Consider the following 25,785-nt stretch of genomic DNA (forward strand, 5'->3'; position numbering starts at 1 on the left):
AAATCCAAGCAGGCTATTTTTGTAGAAATTAACAAATTGATCCTAAAAAGAGTTGTAAATCCACTAAGAGAAAAACATGCACTGAGGAAGGTATGGGTCTAATCCAAGATAGCAATAAAGGTGATTCTAGGATGGAAGCTGGACAAAAGCCTGAGAAAATAGGCTAAAGGCACATGATGGAAGAAGAGAGGACCAAAGAAAGAGGGAAAGAGAGGCAACCAAAATTTTCAGAAAAAAAGAATAAGAGCCTGGTCTATTTAGAAGTCAGTGGGCTCCAAGAAAAACAGAGTGGGTTCCCACCCACAGATAAGATGAAAATAGAATAGGAAGATATCGGGGATTCAGTGAAGTTCCTTCCCAACAACACAAGTGACACAAGGGTTGTAGCATTTCAACTATGGAGAAAGCCATGTAACCATGGGACACCATTTGTGTGGCCTCAGGAGGTAGTACGAAGGGGATCTCCACTGCAGCTGTGGTGTAGGTGCATGCAGCAGGTGAAGTGGGAATTCCAAGGATTTTGTAGTCTACATGGTTGGAGGTTTTATTGGGGTGTGGGAAGCTGTTTTGGCTGAAGGGGGAGTGGCCAGCAGATGAATGGCTTGAGCAGAGTCCTGGCCTAGGAGGTACAAATCCTGACTCAGACATTTCCAGCCTTGTGATCTTGGTGAAGTTATTTAACCCTTTAGATTTGTTTCTGCTTCTGGAAAATGGGGGTAAAAGTGATCTCTACTTTGTAGGGTACTTTGAGAAATTAAAGGCTGTGATGTTTGTGGTCAGTGCAATAGCCAGAACATTTTACTACACTTGAGAAATGGTCATTTGTAAAAGGAATGTTGGGAGACAGTGACAGGCAGAGCCTGTGTTGGGGGGATTGTGAAGAAGGGGAGATGGAGGTTGGGGGCATTGGACTTGGAGGCCAAACAGCCAGTTTGGGGCGTGTGGCTCTTATCCTGTGGCTGTAGTGGTTTTAAAAAATGTTTATTGGGCAGCTACTATGTGCAAGGCACACTCATCTAATCCTGGTTGTATGCATGTGAAACCAAGTTTCTAAGAGGTTAAACAGTTTATCAAGGCCACAGTACTAAAGGCATTCAGGGAGCGGGGCATGGCACGATGAAAGGGGAGGTCTGGGTGTCTTCGCCGACAGTAGGAGCACTGGAAGGGAGCTGGTGACTGTAGGTCAGGGGCTGGTTTGGGTCACAGGTGTGAGAAGTGAGAATGAGGCTGATGACCTGGAGTGGGGGCTGGCAGTGAATGAAGGGGCTCAGGCCCAGATATGTGAGCCCACTGGTACACCTACCCGCAGGCCTGCTGTGCAGATCCACCGAAGGTCTGTGGGGCCTGACTGGATCCAGAATCTCAAGTGACTAGGGGAGAATGGGAGGGCGGCAGGGGTGTCGAGGGTGGAAGCAGACATTGTCAGGAGCCTGATAAAATACACTTCAAATTGCATCGGAAATGCCTGCTGCCTGCACCAGGGTCAGTCCCTTGTTAGTCCAAGGCCTCTCGTAGGACTGATATTTAATGAGGGCCTGTCGGCAAGCTCTATCACCTTGCCAAATGTTGAAATACCTCCACATCGGTGCTCTCAAGCCCAAGCCCCAACTCCAAACCCCTGCTCCCCATTGCCCTATCTCTGCCCTGGGGACCTCCTGCCCCTGCACAATCCACCAGAACAAGGGGAACGCTGACCTTTTTGCTCTCCTTAAACACCCAGCAGGTCCTCCCTTGGCCGGCTTTGTTCTTGTTTTAGTTCTGTCTGCACTGCCCGGCCCTTCTCCCTCACCTCCATCCGTCCTTTGCCTGGCTCCTCAGCGTTCCACTCAAATGTTCCCTTCCCTGGCCCCTCTAAATTTGTGACCCCTAGCCTCCCATACACACCACCTCATCCCTTTCCTGGCTCTATTTTTCTCTGGTCTACCATATATATTTACTATCATAGTTAATGCCAGTCTCCCCTCTTGGAACGTTGAAGACTTGACGACAAGCCTCTCTGTTCCCTGTAGTATCTCCTGCACTCAGAACAACACCTGCACATGCTAGACATTCAGTGAGGGTTTGATGAATGACTGCATGAACCAATGAATAGCGGATGTGCTGTGGTTCAGCAGCTCATCAGTGACCAGGGCCGTGGGGCTTACTCCCAGAAGGCACAGCTCGGATGCCCTGAAACTCCTTGGGAGAAGATGGACAGGCAGACAAGGTCCTTGTCCTCCAGGAAAGGTCCCTAGTGGGACAAGGAAGAGGGAAGGGAGGAGACGTACCCGTAGGCTCAGCAGTCCCACAAAGGCCCGGGACGCGGGGCCTGATGGCCATGTCTCCCCCAGGGAAGGCTTGCAGCAGGGGCTGTGCCCCGGCTTCCAGAGGTCTTGGCCAGTTTAGAGGTTGTGGTAGTTTTGAAACGAGAAGCAAAAGCAGTGTGGCCTCCGATGAGGCCCCAGTCAAAGCTGGAGTTCTGCTGGTGCTGCGGGAGCAGCCAGCCTCTGGATGCACAATGTCCAGCTGTTCAGTTGCTTTCTTTTTTCGGAGGCTGTTGGCTCACCCCGCTGGAATGGGGTGGCACTTCAGGACACGAAGCGTGGAGCTGGTGGCAGGTTTCTTGGAACTGGGAGCAGGGAGATCTAAATTAGGACCTTTATATCACACCAAATAAATAGAAGCTGAAGTAGAGGGCTGAAGGAATTAGGCAAAATGCCTTTATACATAACTTTTTGAAAAATGGAGGGGCGAAAAGTTAGAAAACAGAAAGGTGTTTATTCGCTCAAGTCCCAAGGTATTTGCCGAAAACAATGGCATCTCTGTCTGCCATGAATGCACACGTTAGAAAGAGCCAGCCTTTCTCTTTGAAGCGTCCCGCCACAGAAGCCTGGGTAGTAAACGCCAAGCGCTTTGTTGTGCAGGTTCTTTGGAAGATTGAGGGCTGGCCCAGTTTCAAGCTGCCTCCTGCCTCCAGGGAGGTAAGTGGAGCCGCCCGTGGCCGGGGGTCATCCGCATGGTTGTTTCTCGTCTGGGATCCCTGAAGCACACCTGCTGTGGATTTACCAGTAGGCTCCTGGGGCGGGGCCTTGTTTCTCTTTGCAGAGGGGGACTCGCCGCAGGGCCAGGTGTGACGGGGAACAGTGGCCCTGGGAGGCGCTGAGAAGGGTAAGAGGCGACTCCACCACACACGGTGGCCTGTCTCTGGGCCCGCGTGCCCCAGGCACTGTGGCGAGCAGTCTTCGTCCCAGGACGGCAGTGGAAGGGGAGGAGCCCACGATGGGGCCCAGGACCGGCAGACAGAAGGCACCTTGGCGGTGAGAATGAGGACCTCAGCAAACGGAGCAGCCAGAAGGAACTCGCTCAGCAGAAATCATCTCAAAGGGCTTATGTATTAAAATCCCCTAATCACCGTGTCAAATGTGAATCGAGAAAGGCATAAAGCGCCCCTTCAGCGCCCTTAGACCAACTGTTTCTCCTACAGACAAAACTCCCGCCCCCCGCCCCCAGCTTCTCCAGGAGTGGAGGGCAGTAGGAAGTCTCAATAGGGAGCATTTGCCAATTTCTACGGTGTAAATACTCCCAGCATTGAATAGAGTTAGGAAGAGATGCACAGAATCCCACTATACAGTATTTCCACCATACAGATTCTACATACATCAGTAATCCCAAAAGCATGAACTATAGCAATCAGGAAGGAATTACCTTTGCTTTTTATGTAACTGGTAAGTTCACACATTCAATCTTCAATAGTTGTGCTGAACAGCCAGCCCACAAAATCCCTGAAAACTAACAATGGGTTCTTGCTACCTGGGCCAGTGGAAACCGAAGCCAGTGTCCCAGACCTCCCCCTAGGCCAAGGAAGATGGCAAAGCTGGTCCTTGCAGGGAGAATGGTCTTGCTTGCCAGTACCAGGCAACTCCAAGACAATTTGCACTACCTTCCCAGCAAGGTGTGGTCTTTGGCTTTTTTCTCTCAATTCGGCAGCAGTTATAAGTTTGGCATCAGGCTCATATTCTCTACTACCTTCCTGAAGAACCGCTGGCTGGCTGTGGTCATAACTGGGAGGTGGCGGGAGCCCGCAACCCAAGTAGGGAGCACCTGTTCTTGGGGACGGGGGTGTAGGTCAGCCCTAGGCCTCTGGTGGGAATTTAGTCTGTCATGGGGGCCATGTGTACAGATGTGTGATGAGCCTTTCTAGGAGCTTTGCCCAGAGACCATAGTAATCACTATGCCTCCTGGGCTCAGGTTTATTATTTTGCTGTTGTTTTTCTTGTGCTCTTGTTTAGTTTTATTGAAAATAACTACAGAAAAGTGCACACATTTTTAAATATACCGCTGCATGAATTTTCCAAATGATCTATTCAGGGAAGCGTCATTCAGCTGAAGAGACCCATTTCCAGAGCCCTGGTGGGACAACCTCGTGCCCCTTCCCCATCAGCAGCCTCGCCTCAGAGGTAACCGTGACTCTGACCTCCGCTGCTTTGCTTTCTTGTTCTTGAAATTCACATATATGGAATTCTATTCTGGCTGCTTTTGCTCAGTATTCTGTTTGTGCGGGTCAGTGTTGCTGTGATAGTTCCTTCCTTTCATTTCTGAGATGTAATCCATCGTATAGATGTACTGCAATTTGTTCATTTGGGGTTGTTTCTAGTTTGAGGCTATTAGGAACAAAGCTCATATAGAAATACTTGTACTATTGCGTGCATTTAAGTGTATGTGAGGGAGTGGGATTGTGTCAAAGGGTACCAGAGCGTTAGCTTTAGTAAATACTGTTATGGTGGGTGCACCAATTTACACTCCCAATGATAGTGTATGAGAGTTCCTGTCGCTCTTCACTAACACTCGGTAGTGTCAGTCCTCTTTATTTTACCCATCCTACAGGGATCTAGCAGTATCTCATTCCAGTCTTTACATTTCCCTGATGATGGGTATTGAATAAATTTGGCTATTAAAATGCTTATTAACTATCTGGATATTTGTGAAGTGGCCAAATTATTTGCTCATTTCTAAATATATTGTCTTTTTATTGATATGCAACACTTACATGTTCTGGGTCCTTTGTTGGATTTTTTTTCCCACTTCCTGGCTTGACTTCTCTCTCAAGGGTAATCTGATAATGAGTTAATTGTAGTGACATTCAATTTATCATATTTCTACCCTTATGGAGTTGTGTCCTAATAAATCTTTGCCTATTCCAAGGCCAGGAAGATTGTCTGTTTTCTTCAGAAGCTTTATTATTTTACTTTCCATACTTAGGACCGTGATCCATTTGGAGTTCATGTTTACATATGGTGTGAGGTCAAGGTTCACTTTTTTCCATATGTACATCCAAAATTATTTTTGATTATTGATGGTTGTCTCGTTAGGGTTTTGCAGTTCCCAAGTGTTAATTCTTACATTTTTGCTAAATATTTTATCTTTTTTTCCCCTTTTCTTTCACTTTTTAGAGAGTGTGCACACGTGTGAGCAGGGGGAGGGGCCGTCAAAGGGAGAGGGAGAATCTTAAGCTCTCTCCACGCCCAGTGTGGAGCCTGTTGGGGGCTCGATCTCATGACCCTGAGATCATGACCTGAGCTGAAATCAAGAGTCAGACACTTAACCAACTGAGCCCCCCAGGTGCCCCCCTTTTCTTTCACTCTTGAAGAGGAAATAGGGAGAGACAGTCTAACCTGGAGGCAATGAGAAAGTGATTGAGCACAGTTCTCACCCGAAACCAGTTAGTCAGGATCACACACCATCTCCACTAGAATTAACCTTGCCTGGACCCCTCCCATACTCCAGTACAAATACCCCAAGTGAGCCAACCATAGAGCTCTGGTCCTCAACCTCAACTGACCAGAAAGGCTGCCTCAAGACTGCTCATCCAGGTAATCTGTGGTGAAACCCAGAGGTTAAATTATCCTTTGCTGTATCATCATGATGTCCACAGTCATATTAGGGAGATTTCAGGAACAAAGCTGTATTTTTCAAATGACTTTGAGGTGAACTGATTTCTTCTGCTCTCTTGTCCACTTAATCACATTCCACAGTCTGGGCTACACTGAGGAATTCTACTTCCTAATCTAACAAAGCCCTTCTTATATAGGACCACCAAACTCTCCCTGTGCAATTTCCAGGCCCTAATCTTTTTTTTTTTTTAAAGATTTTATTTATTTGAGAGACAATGACCTGAGCTGAAGGCAGACGCTTAACTGAATGAGCCACCCAGGTGCCCCTCTAGGCCCCAATCTTAGGAACAGTTACTAGCTTCCTTTTATCAAGGATTTATGTTAGGCACTATGCTAAATACTTTATGAGATTATTAATATTACTATTAATCTATATACCTACTTCTTCAAAGCCTTTCTTACCATCAGGAATCACACCATATATTGTCTATTTAGCTGGAAAACAAATTTCAGAGTCCTGGTTTCTTGTTCACTGCTGTATCAAAGCATCTAGCCCAGGGGCACCTGGGTGGCTCAGATGGTTGAGAGTCTGCCTTCGGCTCAGGTCATGATCCCAGGGTCCTGGGATCGAGCCCCACGTCTGGCTCCTGGCTTGGTGGGGAGCCTGATTCTCCCTCTCCTCTGCCTCTCCCCCTGCTCATGCTGTCTCAAATGAATAAATAAAATCTTTAAAAAAAAATCTAGCCCAGTGCCCAGCACATAGTATGTACTCAATACACATTCATTTTCACTGGTTTCCAGGCCTTGCCCATCCCTTCCTTCCCAGGAAAGCACTTAAGGTATATGGTCACATGAAGGCAGACAGCCCCTCTCAGATCCTTGGCAGAGTGAAGAGGAGAAAATAAAAAAGGGATTAGACATGGCTGATGATCAACTGTTTTTACAATTGTTCTTTTAATATAGTTCGATTAAAGTTTAGAACACCTAAATGTACTTCCTATTTCTTTCACGAAGGACCCTACTGGAGATGTTTTTGTCCTTGTTCTGACAGACTTTACTGTCTGCTTATCAGTCTCATCACTACGTACCTCTTGTGGCAGGAGGACTGTCCACCTTTGCTCCTGTCTCTTCTGCCAGTGTCTTTTAATCCGTGTCTTCAGCGAGGGTCAACTGATTTAAATAGTTTCGTTGCTTCAATGCCGTGGTATCAACACTTTGCCCACCTGCCTCCACTATACAGTCTTAGAAATTACCTTAAAAATATAGTAACATTTTGCATTGCTAGGGCACCACTTCAATTTTCTATTCGATTTCCCATTATTTATAGCATAGATTAAGCTGCTCTGCAGAGAAAACACTTAAACTCTTAGGAATAGTCATCGTTTTAAGTTATATGTTATTTTGAATTAAATGCTATCAGATTAAAAACATATACTGATAATACTCGCTTTCTTCAATCATCTCTTAGTGCTCACCAGGAGATTCTCCAAAAGAGAAACCCTACTGCTTGGCCTCAGTTGTCCATGAATCCACACGTGCCTCAAAGGAAAATGGATACTGAGGAATGTAATTTGATTACCTTCAACATTCTTATATGTGTTCACATGAAATATCTTACATTAGCTAAAGCAGTAAACTATCATCTGTGTATAAACTTTCTATTCACAAATTAAATAGCCAATCATGTGAACTTGAGTTTAGCAACCTTTATTTAGGCACAGAGGCATGTTTTGATCCAGGCTCTAAAATTTTCTAAGATCCTTGGTTAGACTCTTTGGATGTATCATGGCTCTTCTTTTCCAAATGAAGATAATATATGTGTCTTGAATTTTCTAGTAGTATTCTTTTTAAAAAATACTTGAGAAAAATTGACAAGCATGACAGTAAACGTATTATTTTAGAATGCTCTTTATTTTGAAACTTACACCAGGACATGTATAAGGCATGTTCACAATATTTGTTTGATGCACAAAACACATTTTCTCACCCTCCAGTTGCTCTTCTTTTCCTTTACACCTGCTGCTCCCTAAGTATCTTCCTATCTACGGTTCTCAGTTGTTGTGAACATGGAGACAATGTTTCAGGGACCTGCAAGGAGAATCTGCCTCAAAGTACAGAGTGAGCATCTATGGACTAAGTCACTAAGACATCAAAATTCACAAGGAACCAAGGCTGAGGAAGGTGACCAAATTAACTCACGAACTTGGGACTGTGAGCTTCCAGCGGAACAAAGAACAGAAAGAAAAACATTTTTTTGATGTCTGAGAGAAATGGAATGTGTCCAGAATTCATGTTTCTATATTCACCACTGTCTACAACTCACTGAAGAGATCTAATATTTTAACAGATTCTAAAGCAGTTAAAGTTTTGTTCTCACACCACAGTACAAGAGTGCATGCATTACTTCACACAGATGTCAAACACAGAACAAGTGAGACAGGGACACCTCAGGATTGTCTAATTACACAAGTGCCTCCTTCTGTGGTGGGATAAGGGAGGGGAATGATGGTGACTATTTCCCTATGGCACCTACCATGTGTCAGACTGGGATACCCACACATTCATCATCTAACTCGTGAAGGAGCTGCTAGTAAGAGTAAAATATTCAAAGAACAAGTTCCCAATGGGGTATGGGGATGATGAACGTGTAGCCTCCATTTTCGGGGCAAAAAAAAGTCTTGGCTGACACGAATAAGAAAGTATTTGTAATTGATTTTCAAAAATCAGATTATATCTTTTAGGTGATGAAAAGTAAGCTCTTTTATAAACAGCCATTTATTCTACTGGGGGGAATAAAACAACGAAATGAAAAAGAAAATCACATGGTGTTTCATGAAAAGGAGATTTAAATCTTTTGGTTTAAATCAGCCAGTATGTTACCATTTACTACAGATTATTAAAATGTGTTTGCTTAAGCCCATTTAAATGCAGAATCTTTGAGGAAAAATGTAGGCATGTTATAAGGAATACTGACTTGTAAAAATTTTAACCTGGGGCACTTTAATAGGTCAGAATACTTTAAATTCAAGTACTGCTTTGAGGTGCTCCTAACACTTCCCAAAAGAAGCCTTCCATCTCAGAGAGCACCTCTGTAAGAAGCCCCAACAATTTAGGAATGTGGCTACACATAATTTTATTAACCACTATTTGCTATTATCAAAGTGTTTAGTGAAAGCAGGGAAATTACTATCAACTGTATTAAAGATTTCCATTTATTAGCACTGCGACACACAGTGCAAAGAATCTCAAATGTTTGCTTTTTATACCAGAAGTAATATATTGTTATTCTTCCAATTCAACAAACCAGTAAATTACTCTTCAGTGAACTGTGACTACCTAGAGAAGCAGGCTGGCCTCTTCCAGAAGGTGCCGGCTACTCTTCTTACAGGAGATCCTGATCAAGGCAGGCTGGGCAAGTGCTCTGCCCTTTCAGCCACTGCTTAAAGCACTGAAAATGAGAAAATGAAATCAGTCAGTGTCTTCAGGAACATGTGGAGCCTTAGCTCTCCTGTGCTGCTCCTCAACAGACATGGTTAAGTTCACCTACAAGTCTGGTGGTGCCTGGAGCTGCCCAACACTCAGGAACACTGAAGCCTACTCAAGCAAGGAGTGTGCCCCAAGCCTTAGGAACAAATCATTTGCCTCAGAATCTGACCCATGGACTCTGGGCCTCTGACCTAATCTAAGGGGGATGGCCTTGCCCCTACACTCCAGCTTCATTCTTGTCATTTCATTCCAGGGATCGGCATTTTCTTGGTCCTGGGACTCACCCAATTTTTAACCGATCCTCTCTCTGCCTGGTCTTGATTCTTATACATCCCACCAGCCTCCACACCACAGCCTTGACTGGAACCTGTCTAGCATCGTGGTCCCCAGTTGCTTGTGGCTGCCTGTTGCTGCTAAGAGCTGCGTGTGTGTGTTAAGTCTGAGAGCCCAGGCACAACACCCCGATACCTGCAGGACACAGGCCATGCAAAAGACTGCAAGCTGTCTCAACTCCTCCTCCTAAGTGTGTTGTGTCTATCCCTTTTTCCAAAGGATTAATACACTGACATGGCAGAGACCTGACCTATTCTAACCAGAAGCAGGGGTACAGAATGAATGCCCACAGCACCCAAAATATTTACCCAAAGATCGTGCAAGGGTACAAGCCAGAATCTCCCAGGATCAGGCACAATGGACCCAGTTAGGTTTAGCTTTTCTCCTTTAAAATGTTAAACTTACTTCATATACTGCACTAAATTGACAAAATGCTACACTGTGCATCTATTGAGCCATGTGTGTAAGAAATTACCTTTTAAGAAACAAATACTGTTTTGAATTTCAGCACCAACATATTTATATTTGAGGGAGCCGACTAGGACTGTTCTCCTCCACCCATGACGTGATGGATGGAAAGGACAGTGTGCAAAACTGCACACCCCAGACCCCAGGAGGCCTCTCCCCCTTTCCACAGCAGCAATCTTTGGAAAGGGAGACAATGAACACTGGCACAAGGAGGCTTATACAGAAAATACTTTGAAAACACAAGTACTGACACCTATGAAAAAAAGTCCCTTTTTGGGGCACCTGGGTGGCTCAGTCGTTAAGCGTCTGCCTTTGGCTCAGGTCATGATCCCACGGTCCTGGGATCCAGTCCCATGTTGGGCGCCCTGCTCGGTGGGAAGCCTGCTTCTCCCTCTCCCACTCCCCCTGCTTGTGTTCCCTCTCTCGCTGTCAAATAAATAAATAAAATCTTAAAAAAAAAGGTCCCTTTTTATTTTCAAAATACTTAATAGTCGAAATTCATGATATGAGGATGGCCAAAGAGAATTCTTACCCCTTTGTGAAACTTGTGCCCACATTTTAGAACACGCACATTTTTGGATTTGAATACCTCACGGCATAGTTCACAGGAAGCTGCACCTGATGCCTGTGGAAACAAATGTATCCCCGTAATGAAGAAGAGCTAAATTCCTTTTTACTACACAAGCCCTTCCTACAAGTGGCCTTTATACACTTTTGTCATTAAGGTGGCAAATTACTCCCAATTACTGCTAAGCAGGCTGAGGGAACAACTTAGTTTTTAATAGCATTTCTTAAGAAAAATTACAAACATACAAAAGAAAAAAATACACCTTTAAAGTTATAATTTTCTCACAGGAAAAAAATGTTTTATATGGCTAATAGGTTCCCAGGAAATGATTACAAATTTCTAATTATCCCACCCCACACCCAAACTATGGTATGAATATTATAAATTAATCATTCATCTAATTATCTAACAGTTGGGGACAGAAACATAAATGATGACACATCCACACTATGGACTATTACGGGGCTAAGTGAAATCATGATGGAAGTCCACAATCCCTGACACAAAAAGGTGGTGACGACAATCCTCTGAATAAAAGCAGGTTACAAAACAGTACATATCATATAGTCACATAATTGATTTTTTGAAATAAAGATAACGGCTGTAGAGAGAGATACCTTGTAAAAGAGCCTGGAAAGATATAGAATGTGAACAGCAGTTACTTTCAGTTAAGAGATTTAACTTTTTTCTTTGCTATTTTCTAAAGTTTCTATGGATGTGGATTACGTGTGCAAATCAAAACAAAACAAACTGATGGCTCATTCAGCAAACATCCGTGGTCAGGGATTGTGCGGGGCGCGAGGGCACAGAGCTGAATGGGAGAGTTTCTGGCTCAAGCAGCACACAGTCTGGTGAGCACAGACAGCATTTTCTGTGAAAGCAGAGCTGGAGTGCCACCCAGGACACCAGGCACAAACTCCCCCTACAAATCACAGCACCTACCCACGCTGCACCATTATTTTCTACTCCTCCTCCCCTCCAAACTCTGAGCACCCTGAAGGCAAGGAAGGAGCCCTGTTCATCTATATCCTCAGCAAATGGCAAAGAACCTGGCTCCAGAATGATTCTCCACAAACTGTCAGGCGAGTGAATGAGAGCAGCCCTGGCCATGGGATTAAGGTCAGGGATGCAGATGGGGACAGTGCCTAAAGGCTCTGAAGACCCTGAACTGCTGAATGGGGTTTTCTGTCTCTCCCCTAGCATTGATGGGGTAGATACAGTAGAATGAGAGGCTCTAGCTCCACTCTGCGGCCCGATGGGAGGGTCAGGGAGCAATGGAAGTGTCAGTCCCAGGGAAGGGCAGATTAAGGCCTCTGCAAAGCTCAGAGCTAGGTTTGGCTTGAAAAACCCAGTTAACTTGACTTATTTTTATTAGCATGAAAAGATGGGCACATACATTACTAAGTGAAAAAGAAAAGGACACAAAAAGTATTTATAGTTTTGACTAAATTCATATATACACACACATACAAAAGAGATTAGAAAAACACATACCAATATCATAATACTGGTTACCTTAGGGGGTGAGTGTTGGGGTTCTTTAAAGGCTTTTTATTTGTATTTCCTACTATGAACATGTACTGCTTTTGTAATTTGAAAAGATAAAGAAAACTACTTTTAATTTTTAAAAAAACTACCTATAATTATCAAACTAAGTCCCAGTTTGAATACATATTTTTCTTAGAAGTCAGCTTTTACAACTTTATCATCATCATCAACGACCATGAAGCAGAAAGTAATCTCTCCCCTGAAGGTGACTGCATTCCATGTGTGTGTTGGGGGGGGGCGGGTGTCGGGTGTTGGTGAGGATGCTCTCAGCATTTGGCCTGCTCGGAGGACCACCCAGCACCTGGCCAGTCAGCAGCCTGGGGAGAGGGAGGCACTCCAGCCAGGTCTTGCAGGAATGCTCTGTGTGCTCATAAGCTCTCTCACTGGAGTTAGATGCTCTGGGAAATGAATATATATGGTTTGGAAAATAGCCAAAGAACAGCGGAAAGTGAAAATGTACAGGAGGAATAAAAACGTTAAGTTCACACAAAGATTCACTGCTTAGTTCAAGTCAGCAAACAAGTACTCTGTGCAATCATGCATCACTGACTCCACTACGGGGCCAGAAACTCTTCTAATTTTCATTTCATCTAAACTCTGATACTGGGGCGACTGGGTGGCTCAGTCGGTTAAGCATCTGCCTTTGGCTCAGGTCATGATCGAGTCCTGCACCGGACTCCCTGCTAAGCGGGGAGTCTGCTTCTCCCTCTCACTCTGCTCCCCCCCCCCACCCTCGTGCCTGCTCGCTCTCTCTCTCAAATAAATAAAACCTTTAAAAAAATAAACTCTGATATCACAGTTGGACAAAAGGGAGAAACATGCTTTACACCAGCACTCAATCCGGGGCCCACAGCCCTGAATGGTCTCTTTCAACCACGTTTGGTTCCTACTACACAGTCCCTAGCATTGGCTGGCTCCATGTGGTGAGGATTAGGGAATTACATGCTACACACCCAGATCAAATGAAGGAATGCTGGCAAGCTGCATCAATCATCTGTGCCTCAGTTTCTTTATTATAAAATAAAGACAATTAGAATACCTTATCAATTGAGATCATAGATACTACAGTATTTTATAAAAAGATCTATGTAAACGTAACATTCTTATTGTCCAAAAGAACAAAAAAACATTTTAAATCCATATATCAAATTGAGGCAAGTTTAGCCCGTAAGATCAAGTGTCCAGTGTCCCCCCTACCCCCTCTAGGCACTCAAGGGGAGAGAGAGGGGAAGCAACCAGACTTGCATGAATACAGAGCTTGACCCTGGTCATTCTATTCTAGCGCTTCATCCAGACAACAGCCTGAACAAGCAGATATGATCTGAGCTCACAGTGTTACCAAGTGACAGAACTAAGTCTGGGATTCCAAAGCCCATGGTGACATGGAATAAAATGATTCAAAAATCATTTTCCCCAACTATTCAAAATATCACTCTTACTATAAAAAATTAACTTGTATTTGACTGCCAGTAGGCCCAGTTCCCACAGTGTGGCCAGAGCTCTCCTGGTCTCTCTAGTGCAGGGGCTTCTCCCAACAGGGACCCACAGGTACCCACAAAAGCAGAGATGTTCTAATGGGACACTTAAGTACATCTAAATTTGGTCTCTAGTATTCTTTAAAAATTTATTTATTTGAGAAAGAGAGCGTGCACACGAGTAAGGGAGGGGGAGAGGGAGAGAGAGAATCTCAAGCAGACTCCCTGCTGAGAGCAGAGCTTGTCAAGGGGCTTGATGTCACCATCCTGAGATCATGACCTGAGCTGAAATCAAGAGTCCATGCTTAAGTGACTAAGCCGCCCAAGCACCTCTAATTTTTTTTTTTAAAGTAGGTTCCATGCCCAACATGGGGCTCAAACTCACAACCCCAAGATCAAGAGTTGCATACTCTACCAACTGAGCCAGCCAGGGGCCCCTGGTTTCTAATTTTAAGATCAAATAAATTAGGTCTAGAAATGAAAAGAATGGGGCTAAATCATGGATTAACTATTTTGTCTCCTTCTTGTTCATTAAAAAAACATAACTGACTCCACCGTCACACATATAACACTCACAGGGATATCTTCTGTCTTCTGTCCCTTGGTTTTGGGTGATGGTCCAGCAATTATGGAGGGTGGGTCCTGGGAGGCCCTGGTCACAGAGGCAGCAGAGCTGGGCTCAGACAACTTCTTGTCTTTTCCTGAATTTGAGTTTGGCTACAGAGATAATGTGGGCAGGGAGAGAAGCAAGTTTAGTAAACCCAAATCTTCTGTCTTTACTGAAGTGCTCTCCATATTTTGGTTGGATGCATTTTTTTTTTTTTGCTTTTTATAATTCTCATATTTTATAAATAAAGTGGACCATTTTATTGTGTTATTGTATCTGGATGAAACACTGACCTTTTTCTTTTTCTGTTCATCTAGAATGTGTTCTGTCACTCTTTGGACAATTTCATCAATACTCAATCCTGAGAGCGAGTTCTTGTTCTTGTTTCGCACTTTTTTAATAAAACCAGCAAGCTCGGTGCTAAAAAGAGGAAGTAGAGATAAATGACAAGAGAAAGTCAGTTTTCTACTGTGGACAAATATTATGTGCCAATATTAACCCAACAGCTATAAGAAACAAACCCAATACATACAAAATTAAACAATAGCAACTGTATATAAAGGCAAGAAAATCACTCTTTCCAAGTAGTTATGAAAATTCCAATACTATTCCTAAATATTTATTTTACTAGAAATTCAAAGTAACAGAACAGTTTATCTGCTAGATCCATTTGGGATATCCATATCTACTTTGAAACCAGATTTTGTATAGGCTGGATGTATTGTAGCTTTATGCTAAATCACTGATTGATCAGATAACGTTGGTTCTGACTTGAAATCAATAAAATCTCTTTTTACCTAAGGGGAAACTAGATTTGTTGACTGCCTCCCTTAAAAAAACCTAACAACAAGGTTTTCAAGGCCTCAATGTTTCACAAGTACCAGTGGATGGAATTAAACCATTAATCAATAGGAACTTGATATGTGGAGGAGTACTAATACCTCAAATGTTTTCATTTTCAGAAAATTAGGATGCATTTCTATTCGGTTGTTTAAACTCTCCCAAATTTAGTCAGGATTGCAAACCATTTTATTTGTAAGGTACTTCTGGTAATTATAATGAGCATTTTTACAATTAGCTTGGGAACTGCTACTGAGGGAACTTACAAGTTTCTCAAACTTAGGCAGGGCTAAATATGCCCATGGACATATACTTATTTTCAAATAAGCAGGGCTCCACAACAGATGCAAAACATTAATTCTGGCCAATCATAATTTAAACACTACTTTGTTTCAAACGTATAATTTCAAAACTTATAATATCATATCAAAGACAGAAATAACATGGGAAAGAGTACAGAGGGTCATTCTGGGATGGGGATTCCTCTCTTCCTAGCTGTATCCCTGAGGTACTGCCTTCACTGCTTCTCTCCTTGGCTGAGACAGGGAGCATTTCTGATCCCTCATACCAACCTGCAGATCGAGGTCAGAGGTTGCCAGGCAAACGCTTGCTGGCTTAGATAAAGCAGCGTTCCCCACCCTCACAGGACCCTCTGTAACACACCCACAGTCCTGACTCACTATCAAATCACACCTGGTCATTCCAACTTCACACCTCTAACAAATCAGAGGTGCTATTTAGCAAGGTGTAAGTTCTTGCCGCCTTCCTTGCTAGCTGGTATTTCTTCCCCCAAATGATAGGAAACTAGTGTTTTGCAGTTTTGTTTTTCATTTAGGGATTGCATACTAGGACTGGAGCATGTTATTCATCAATATCTCAGCAAATTGCCCTGGGTTCTGATGAGTGTGGAGTAACCAGGAGTCAGTGTTTTCAATCTAGAAATGCATATCAAAAGTTGGTTTGAAAATGCTCACCTCTATGTTTACAAAAAAAGAAAAAAAGGTAACACTTGTCTTTTCTGAGTAAAACAACTATGGAGTGGTTTCCACTTCAGCCCCTAACTGGCCATAATGTTATCTGATCAGGAAACCTCAGTTCAATAAAGTATTTAACAGAGTCACAGACATTTTATATCCCTACCTGTTGTAACATGGGAATACCACTGACAGGTGCTCGATAATACTATTGAATGGCTTTTTTGGAGACTGGCTTGAGCGGGTAACACGTCCTGGAAGAATAGGTGGTTTCTGATCAGCCACAAGGCTTTGTTTTGGTGGAGTTTCCTGGCCCGTGATCTTACACTCTGGCAGCTGGATGACTTCGGGCTGACGGGAGAGCGATCCTGTTAACGGTGGAGAGGAAGCCCCCACTGGGCCATCATTGGCAGAGGCCAGACTTGAATCCTTAGGAACTGCTGTTTGGTTTCCAGTCCCATGACTTGTAGAAGTGGAGGTTCCATGATCCTCACGACCTGAAGACTCTGGAAGTACCGGAGGAGGAATCTGGGAAGAATATACCATAGTCCTTGGATCACTAAGAGAAACATCTGTGGATAAAGACTGACGATTAAGCAGACTATAATAAAACCTGGGTGCTCAAGTGCACAGGAAACTTGAATACAATAAATTAAAGTTTTGTGTTTAAAAAACTGCTGGTCACCTTCACTTTAAAATGAGCTCTACTGGGCTCCACACACCTCCCTCCCACCTCTCTGCAGCCCCTTCCCAGGCTCTCCCTGCAGTTCTTAATGCTTGTCTGTGCCTTAATGTGGACGCTCCTTAGGATGCTGTTGGGGGGTGGAGATTCATGTTCTTCTCCAGGACATTTCACATTCTTTCATGCCTCAGTGACTGTGTGCTTAGTACTGATAATGCCCACTTTTTAAAAGATTCTAGTCTTGAATGTTTTCCTGAGATCCACAACTGCAAATCCAAACTTCCTCTTAGGCAAATCCAAGGCCACTTAAACTTGTGTCTTCAAAATCAGGCTCAGCTCAGTCTCCGATCCTGCTCTTCCTTGGGTGTCCACCTCACGGACAGAAAACCAGATTTGTCTTAACTCCCCAAAATACACACACCGTGCCCCCCATCTCACAGGCAGTACAGTTATTTCCACTGTTCATCCTAAAGACCTCTCAAATCCAGCCCAACTCCCACTGTCTAATCTGGGACACAGTTGCTGACAGTGAGCCCTTCTCCCGTTCTCCATACTGTGGGCCAGCTGATGGCATCTCCTTACTTGAAACCTATATTGGTTTCTTAGTGACCTCAGGAAAAGTCAAACTGCTGAACACACCTTACAGAATAAGTAAGGCTCCCTTGGTTCTGGCCCCTGGGTACTTCTATGATTTTTCTCACCAAAGCCCCCCTCTATCATACTGAACTTCTTTTATATCCATGAAAGAGTGTTTTCTGTTTTTCTAGCCTCCAAATATGCTGTTTCTCGCATTTGAGATACTCTGACCCTCCAAATATCACACTGTCTACCCCTTCTCAAACACATACCCGTGTCTTCCTTTTGCCTGGTTAATTCCTATTCCAGATCTCTGACTCACTGAGACCTCCAACAGGGAATCTTCTGCTGAGGCCTAGACCTCTAGGTTAGGTTAACCCCTCCTAATATATGCTGCTATAGCGTTTTATGCTCCTGTGAAAAACCCTGGCACACTTTACTTATAATTATGGGCTTAATAACTCTCTTTTCCCAAACCCATATGCCCTTTGAGGGAACAGACCATATCTGATCTTGATCACCACTAAATACCCAATGAATGAATGTGGGAGAAATAACACACAAAGCTAATGGTTTTTAGGGATACTTATTACTTAAGTTCCTGGAACCCTAAGAGTTCCCAAGGCTTAGATATTAAAATTTTTTTGTGTATTTATAAAATTACATAAGCTACAACTAAAAATTAATAGCAAATATTCTATTGAGATCTCATATTTTTTTCCCCTTCCATGTCTGCCATAAGAACTTAGAAACACACTCTCTCTCCAAAATGAAAAAAAAGAAAAAAAAAGAAAAAAAAAAGAGAGGGTGCCTGGGTGGCTCAGTCAGTTGAGCATCTGACTCTTGGTTTCAGCTCAGGTTGTGATCTCAGGGTTGTGAGATATAGCCCTGCCTCAGGCTCTGCATTCAGCACAGAATCTGCTTGTGACTCTCCCTCTGTCCCTCCCCTCCACACACTCTCTCAAATAAATAAATCTTAAAAAAAAATAAAGAACTCAGAAACATTATAAATGAAAAGTGATCTTTAATTCTACATCAAACTCTACTTCTTACTCAGCTCAATGGAGAGAAAAATGTGTTTCTATGGAGAGAAGAAAATGGATCCCAAAAGAGTATTTTACTCAGTTCAAGGTGGCCAATCTTTTTTTTTTTTTTTAAAGATTTTATTTATTCATTTGAGACACAGAGATACAGAGAAAGAGAGAGCATGAGCAGGGAGAGAGGCAGAGGGAGAAGGAGAAGCAGGCTCCCCGCTGAGCCAGGAGCCCAACGTGGGGCTCAATCCCAGAACCCCGGGATCATAACCTGAGCCGAAGGCAGATGCTTAACTATCTGAGCCACGCAGGTGCCCCCTTTGTAATGTTTTAAAAACATTTTTTGGCAGGTGAAACCACAATAAGCTTGCATGCTTAGTATGCAAAGTACTGGCTAGAGAGAGACTTTCAAGATCAGGCTCCTGAGTGCAGTCACCTACATTAAGGAGACTGAATGCACATGACAGAAGGGTCACAGGGTGAGGCACAAATGTGGGCAGCTCTGACTGGGCTTGTGGGAAGAGGCAGAAGGTGGAGAGTGAGGTTGGTGTTCCAGGCTGGGGAACACCCCAGGTAAAGGTCTGGCAGTGGCAGAAAGATGCAAATCAGGACCTAAGGAAAACAGTCTCCTTATAGCAGACTAATTCACAACCAGAAGTTTTTAATGTTGTGCCAAAATATTCTGAAACCTACCTCTAATCAACTCTTGAATGAGTCCTTCTTTAAATTCTTACAGTCTGATCTCCTTTGGTCTTAATTCTTTTCAATTTGGTATCGGCTGAGCAACTGCTCTGTGTCCAAATAAGAAATATGTACCCCAGAATACAATAAAGTGATACTAAGTGGAGCCCTATTTTAAAGTCCACAATACAGAACTAATGTTTTTCTTTACTGTGCTGCATATTTTAAAATACAAAGCGAGGTTTGGCAATCACTATTATTCAAAAGATTCAGCAAATACCTCAAACTAGCAATAAAATATGACAGATCAGACCAACAAAACCTTTGTATGTCTCAGATATAGCACTTTTTAGTCTGTATTTGATGAAAAAACAAATCTTAATTTTGGTCTTATGCCTGCAAGTATCTAGGAATAAGACTATATTTTAGGTGGTATTTGTAGAGAGAGCTGGTCTAAATCACAGGCAACTGATCCTCTTGGATTATTCGTTCACACGCAGAAAACACACACCAGCATCCTTAAGAAAGCAATGTACCAGCCCTGTGTTTACTTCAGTCCCATCCTCAGACACTGATGCAGAAAGACTCATCCAGTTATATAAGAATGTTTATTATTAAGCTTAAAGGGTTAACCAGTAGCACCAATAATGAAAACATTAAGGTAACTTATTAATCCATCTCATCCCCACTCCTAGAATACAAACAACAAAAATCTACTCTGGCCAAATAAGAAAGAAACTATGGTTTACTATTGTTTTCTTTTCTTCACACACACAAAAAGAAAAAAGAAAGAAAGAAGCTGTGATAGACTTACTGTGCCACATGTGGGAAATGAAAGCTCAGGAATCTGCACTTTAGGAAGTTCACTGAGCCGAGAGCCATTTTTAACTGCCTGTATTTGTTCTTCATACTGAGACTGTAGGTAGAAGGAAAAGTGTTAAGTTCTTCTAATAAATTCCCAGAAAGAATCACAACTGTCAATTCTTTTTTCTTACTATATATTTACAAATGGTCAACAATCTTTCAGGAAATATAACAGACACGCAAAGTATCAGAACAATTATTTCTTGAAAGAAGTTCAAAATAAGACCTCATTAATAGGAATGCTCTATAGTCTTATCAAATATAACTTCTCTAATTTTCTCAATTACAGGCAGAGTTTAAGACAGCTAATTAAGAAAACAGCATTATTTTCAGGAAAAACTCTTAATAATTACAACAAAAACTATATATTGCCTTTAACAGCTCAACAAAAAGTTTCAGTGACACTCATCTCTCCTGAGAACTATAATCATCATATCGGTTTTGACAGAATTACAAAATATTTTATAACTTACCTTTACTTTCACGATTTCTTTTCTAACCTTAGAAAGAAATAATTCCCATGAATGTACATCCGACTCCATATCAGGGTAAGTTGCAGAATCACTGAAAAAGAAAAACATGGAACTGCTTAATGTCTACTTCAGATATGTTTTTAAGAGTTAAAAACACTACAGTGCAAATGAAAACACTTAAACATGAGAAAGATATATATATATATATATATATATATATACTTAAAGATTTTATTTATTTGACAGAGACAGAGTGAGAGAGAGAGAGCACAAGCAGGGGGAGAGGGAGAGGGAGAAGTAGGCTCCCCGCTGAGCAAGGAGTCCAACATGGGGCTCAATCCCAGGACCCGGGGATCACGACCTGAGCTGAAGGCTGATGCTTAACCAATTTAGCCACCCAGGGGCCCCAGAAAGATATATTTAACATGATCACACACACAAAACTATTTTTTTAAAAGATTTATTTATTTTAGAGAGTGCGCAAGAGTGCTCACATCTTGGGGGAGGGGCAGAGGGAGAGAATCTTCAAGCAGACTCCCCACTGAGTGTGGAGCCCGACAGGGGGCTCAATCTCACAACCCGGAGGATCATGACCTGAGCAGAAATCAAGAGTTGGATGCTTAACAGACTGAGCCACCCAGGCGCCCCACACACAAAATTATTTTTAAAGAATTATGTATCTTACAGACTCACCAACAGAAGCACTTTAGGAAATCTTAATTATTGATTAACCAAACTTCCCAGGCTGGTGGGCAGAGAGTAAATATTCTCCTAAATTTTAATTTCTTGCCCTAACTTTGAAGATTTGACCATTTTTCATTTAACATCTTCATGTTTAACATCAACGGCTGTTTTTACATTAAAAAAATAAAAAGGCAACATGGAACACTTAAACATTCCAATAAAAAACCTCATTCTCGCCTTATGGTAAAATAAAGAGTGGGTCCTAACAGACTGTGATAAGTTTATACCTCAGCACCTTTACTGAAAGTGACAAACAAGCTTTCCACTCCTAACTGGGAAGATCAATAACATTATCAATCCGTGACTGTGTCAGTTCTCATTATATATCTTAAAGAAAAACCAGAACATTCCTTTTATGTCTTTTCTCTTTCGCTATCCTTTGGTAGAAGCTAAGAAAAAAGCTACGTGTACTATGAGGCTTAATGAGGAAGTCAACACTATCAGACAAAAGGTCTGAGAGCTCTGTTTCCCAGAGATGCCATAACATATGGCCCACAGCAAGATGAAACACCAGCCTTTTGGCACCACTGTTTCCACTTCAGCTGTACCAGTCTTGTAATTCGAATCAGCATATTAGTTTTCTCTCATTAGAAAGGTTTTCTCATGTGAAAAAAAACTAAATCTTGAAAAATCAAGAAATAAAAACTACCTTAAAACCTTTTCCATGACCCCAGAGAGGGTCAACACCGAGGGTTTGAAGTGTTAAAGCAAAAAGCATAGGGAAGGATGAAAACTGACTGTGGAATATGATAAAAAGACCAGATGAAAAGTAATCCCTTGTGTGAAAATCCACACAGAAAATGCTGAGGCTAGACTGAAGAAGACCCTCTAAAATTCCCAGGTAAACCTTATTCCAAAAACGACGTCAAATAAAAACAAGAAAGATGATGGAGAGTTAAAAAAAATGACCACAGGTGAATATCTTTTGAAGTGACATTCCATTCTTAGTCTACCCCTAAGACTGTTAAGTGACTGTTCTTATATAGAAGGTAATTTTTTAAAAAGCTTGAAAATGTGATCTTCATTCCAGAAATTTATTGCATGGAAATGATTAGTAATATGCATAAAAATTTAGCTATAAGGGAACTCACTGAAGTGCAGCTTTTATCAACAGAATGTGCATATAACCCGACTATACCATCACAGTGTTGTTTAATAAATCACGACACATTTGTATGCTGGAACACTATTCAACTTTGCAAAATTAGGTTAGAGAAATGTAATTATTGATATGAAAGGAAGTTTCCTATATATTACTTAGTGGGAATAAAAACCATAGATTTTCTTTTTTTCAAACACTTACTGATTTATTCCAAAATACTAACTAGTTACACATCAATTTAGAATTATGGATAATCTTTACCAGTTTTGTTTGTACGTTTTGATTTTCCTACAATTGAACATGTATTGACTGTATAACTATTAAAAATAAAATGGTCTTGGGGAGCCTGGCTGGCTCAGTCAGTTAAGCGTGCAACTCTTGATTTTGGCTCAGGTCTTGATCTCAGGGTCATGAGTTCAAGCTCCTTGTTGGGCTCCATGCTGGGCATGGAGCCTACTTAAAAAAAAAAAAAAGTCCTGTCTAATATAAACATTTTTTTTCCCTCAAATCAGCTCTAACTTGGATTTACTAAATGACATGCCAGAAAGAACATCTGTGATGCCACACAGTACCTGCTCAGGAGCCTCAGGTTCTTAAGATACCCTTCTGCCTGTGAGTCCATGATCTGTAATTTGTACACATCCATGTCCTTCCAGTTTTCAAGCACAGATACCTAACATTAGATTAGAGAATGTTTAAGTATTTTAAGATGATGAAACTGAAACTATTTTAGGTTAAAACTTAAACATTTTGAACTACTTTCAAGTTTCTCCTTAAATGACCAATGATGACAGAATCATTAGAACCTGATAATACTGTAATTTCACACAAGTGAACATGAATTAAATAAAACTTTTGGATTTGAAAATAGAACAACATAATGACAGTAAAATTATTTTACCTTAAATGATACGTTTCTCAGATATGAAACTTTCCACATGGCTTATCGCTTAAGCCATGTACAAGCACACAGCCAGGTTACCTACATGTATACACCTGATGTGTATTATCTATGGTCCTGTTCCTGGTGAGCAGAGGGCCAGGGGCCTGAAGAATAACCCCAAGGCTGCACCCTCTCAAATTTAAAGGCCTCAGAGAAGTTGTTTTCAGTACGAACTTCAAAAGCCTCTGGGGCAGGTTCTTAAAACTTTAGACTCTTTAGCTTCCCAATAAGCCTACTGGCCATTTTCATTAAGTCATTATGGAAATATAGAACTGCTTTGTTTTAATGCAGGTGTTAGTCCCGGACCCACCAGGCAGACGGGCAGGCCAAATGGTGGTAAATGGGACCTGAACAAGCTTATGAATATAGATGTGGGCACAGGACCCAAAAATATATGTACTTTGGCTTTTTTCCTCCCTTCCTTTCCTTAGAAGCTGCTGCACAGTCAATATTTAATCAAAAGTCCGTCTGTGGACTACATAAGCTAACCCTTTTAAATTTCCCAGAAAAATCACAGATATATATACCAACCAAGAACATTTCTTCTCAATTGGAAAAACAAAGACAACCATGTTTTGGGAACTAAATAAAATACAGCCAGAGGTTGTGATTTTGAATTTTGTCTGAGTAGTGTCTCAAACAGTATACTGACATTGGTATATATTCTTCTGGGGGAAGAAGAGAGCATATTTTTTTCTTTTTGAGAGTGTATTAATAAATGGAATATTTTCAAGTTCTTCTAGCATTGGCAAGTATGTTTTATGGTTGGCTACTTCATGGCGTATCATTTGACTATATATGATGAAGCCATTCTAAGTGTAGAGCATGGAAAATGAATTAAAATAATAAGTAAAGCAGACTGCAAAATTTGGTGTACACTATGAGTACAGATACATAACACAATGTAAGCTTAAGGGTAAAAAAACATTAAAAAGTGATAGGCAAGAAAAAAGTAGCTATTTCTGGGAGGTAGGATCATGGGTAAGAGGATATCCCCAGCCTCCACACCTTTTGGCAATGCTGTTACGCCTCACACGTAACAACACAAAGCAAATGTATGTCGCCATAACTGTCAGTCGCCAAGTGTCTCAGACTCACCTCAGCAGCCACAGCTCTTTGAAGATTCTCTTCATAATTCTCCTTCCCTTTCTTTATATATCCTTCTACTTTCATTTTCTCATTTGTAAATGTATTACTGCAAATATTGAGAAAAAAACTTCTTGGGGGGAAAAAAAAAACAGTGAGATAGCCAAAGGCCTAGCTCTGAATCACACCACAGAACGACTAACATCCTCTAAGGTACCTTCTTGCCTAGTATTTGACTATTTACTACACAGACTCATATGTCCTTTTTGCGCTTCACAAATGATCAAAGGAACATATAAAATAAAATTGAGTGTTTGGTGGAAATGCTGAGACTCTGGTTCATCATTTTTATGAGGACAGGTGGAGTACAATCTGGCTGTATTACTAAACTTTATAGAACATCCCTCATCCTTTCAGTCAGAAATTCTATTTTGACACACATTACAAGGAAATAACACAAAGGAAAACAGTGATCTGTACCAAGTTTTCATGGCAATATGTTTATGAATTATGATGTGAATGGAAATGTGTATGTGAAACAATATTCAACAAGAAATGCAGAACGCAAATGCTAAACTACTGAATATATTGGCTACCAGTATGTAAACACATTATTTCCATTAATAAAGGTTAAAAGGAAGCTTTTTATAAGTTCATAATAAAAACCTCAATAAACTTATAATTATAGAGCCACAAACTACCATAATAAAGTTGAGATTGTTATTTTAAGTAACAAAAAAGTTTTAAAAACACATTTAGTTTCAGAATTCAAAAGAAAAGAGTAATCAATAATAGTAAATTCAGGATTTTTATACTGACAATGTGAAATAAAGTAGTAGGAACATCATAAAATAAAAATACTCAAAAAATAAACTTATTTAAATATTAATTTAAAGAATAAAATAAAAACAGAAATAAAGAACAGATACACATAATTATTCTAAAAAAACAGACAAGCCACAACAACAGACTTAGAAGCCTAGTGTGCTGGTGCCTCTGGTATTAAAAATATAATAAGACAGTAAAAACAAATGTAAGCTTAATTTGCCTGATTTCAAGCGACTGATCCAGAAGTAATTCATGTTCCTTATCTTTTTCATCATTTTTCTGGGCATATCTATGAAAGAAAATCACCAAATTTTAATCAGTTTTCAAATATTTTTAAAGACACAATCCCTCACAGTAAATTCTACCTATATCCACGCAAACATTTTTTGAATTCTTTGTAAATTTCTACATTTTGATTTCATTTCTATATCTTCTAAATAGGCAAAGAATCTGGGTCGTTTTTCTTTCACGCCTGGAGGGCAGAAATCTCTCCTTCACCCTAGGTCATATGCTTGCAGTGCAGACCACCCAATCTCAGTTCACTTCAAGAAGTGCCTCCCCGGGGGTTCAGTGTGACACAGAAGAGTGCAGGTGTTGTCAATC

The 25,785-nt window shown here is 41.5% G+C and overlaps 1 protein-coding gene across 7 annotated transcripts in view; it reads right to left on the reverse strand.

The window, feature by feature from the left end:
* Nucleotides 1–7,762: 7,762 nt before the first annotated feature.
* Nucleotides 7,763–25,785, reverse strand: part of TTC3 (tetratricopeptide repeat domain 3) — a 115,620-nt gene continuing 97,597 nt past the window's right edge. For all 7 annotated transcript variants that reach the window (XM_073890345.1, XM_073890321.1, XM_073890405.1 and 4 more), the window contains 10 exons: nt 25,403–25,471; nt 24,367–24,463; nt 22,898–22,998; nt 20,480–20,570; nt 19,957–20,058; nt 16,336–16,697; nt 14,649–14,775; nt 14,325–14,465; nt 10,690–10,782; nt 7,763–9,318 (listed from right to left, as the gene is read on the reverse strand). In XM_073890345.1, the coding sequence (XP_073746446.1) occupies nt 9,253–9,318; nt 10,690–10,782; nt 14,325–14,465; nt 14,649–14,775; nt 16,336–16,697; nt 19,957–20,058; nt 20,480–20,570; nt 22,898–22,998; nt 24,367–24,463; nt 25,403–25,471 (1,249 nt within the window). In that variant the 3' untranslated portion in view covers nt 7,763–9,252. The remainder of the gene's footprint in view (nt 9,319–10,689; nt 10,783–14,324; nt 14,466–14,648; nt 14,776–16,335; nt 16,698–19,956; nt 20,059–20,479; nt 20,571–22,897; nt 22,999–24,366; nt 24,464–25,402; nt 25,472–25,785) is intronic.

Source organism: Callorhinus ursinus, unplaced genomic scaffold, assembly GCF_003265705.2.
Source record: "Callorhinus ursinus isolate GAN/ISIS: 27379988/994484 unplaced genomic scaffold, GSC_fseal_2.0 scaffold1, whole genome shotgun sequence".
Taxonomy (NCBI): domain Eukaryota; kingdom Metazoa; phylum Chordata; class Mammalia; order Carnivora; family Otariidae; genus Callorhinus; species Callorhinus ursinus.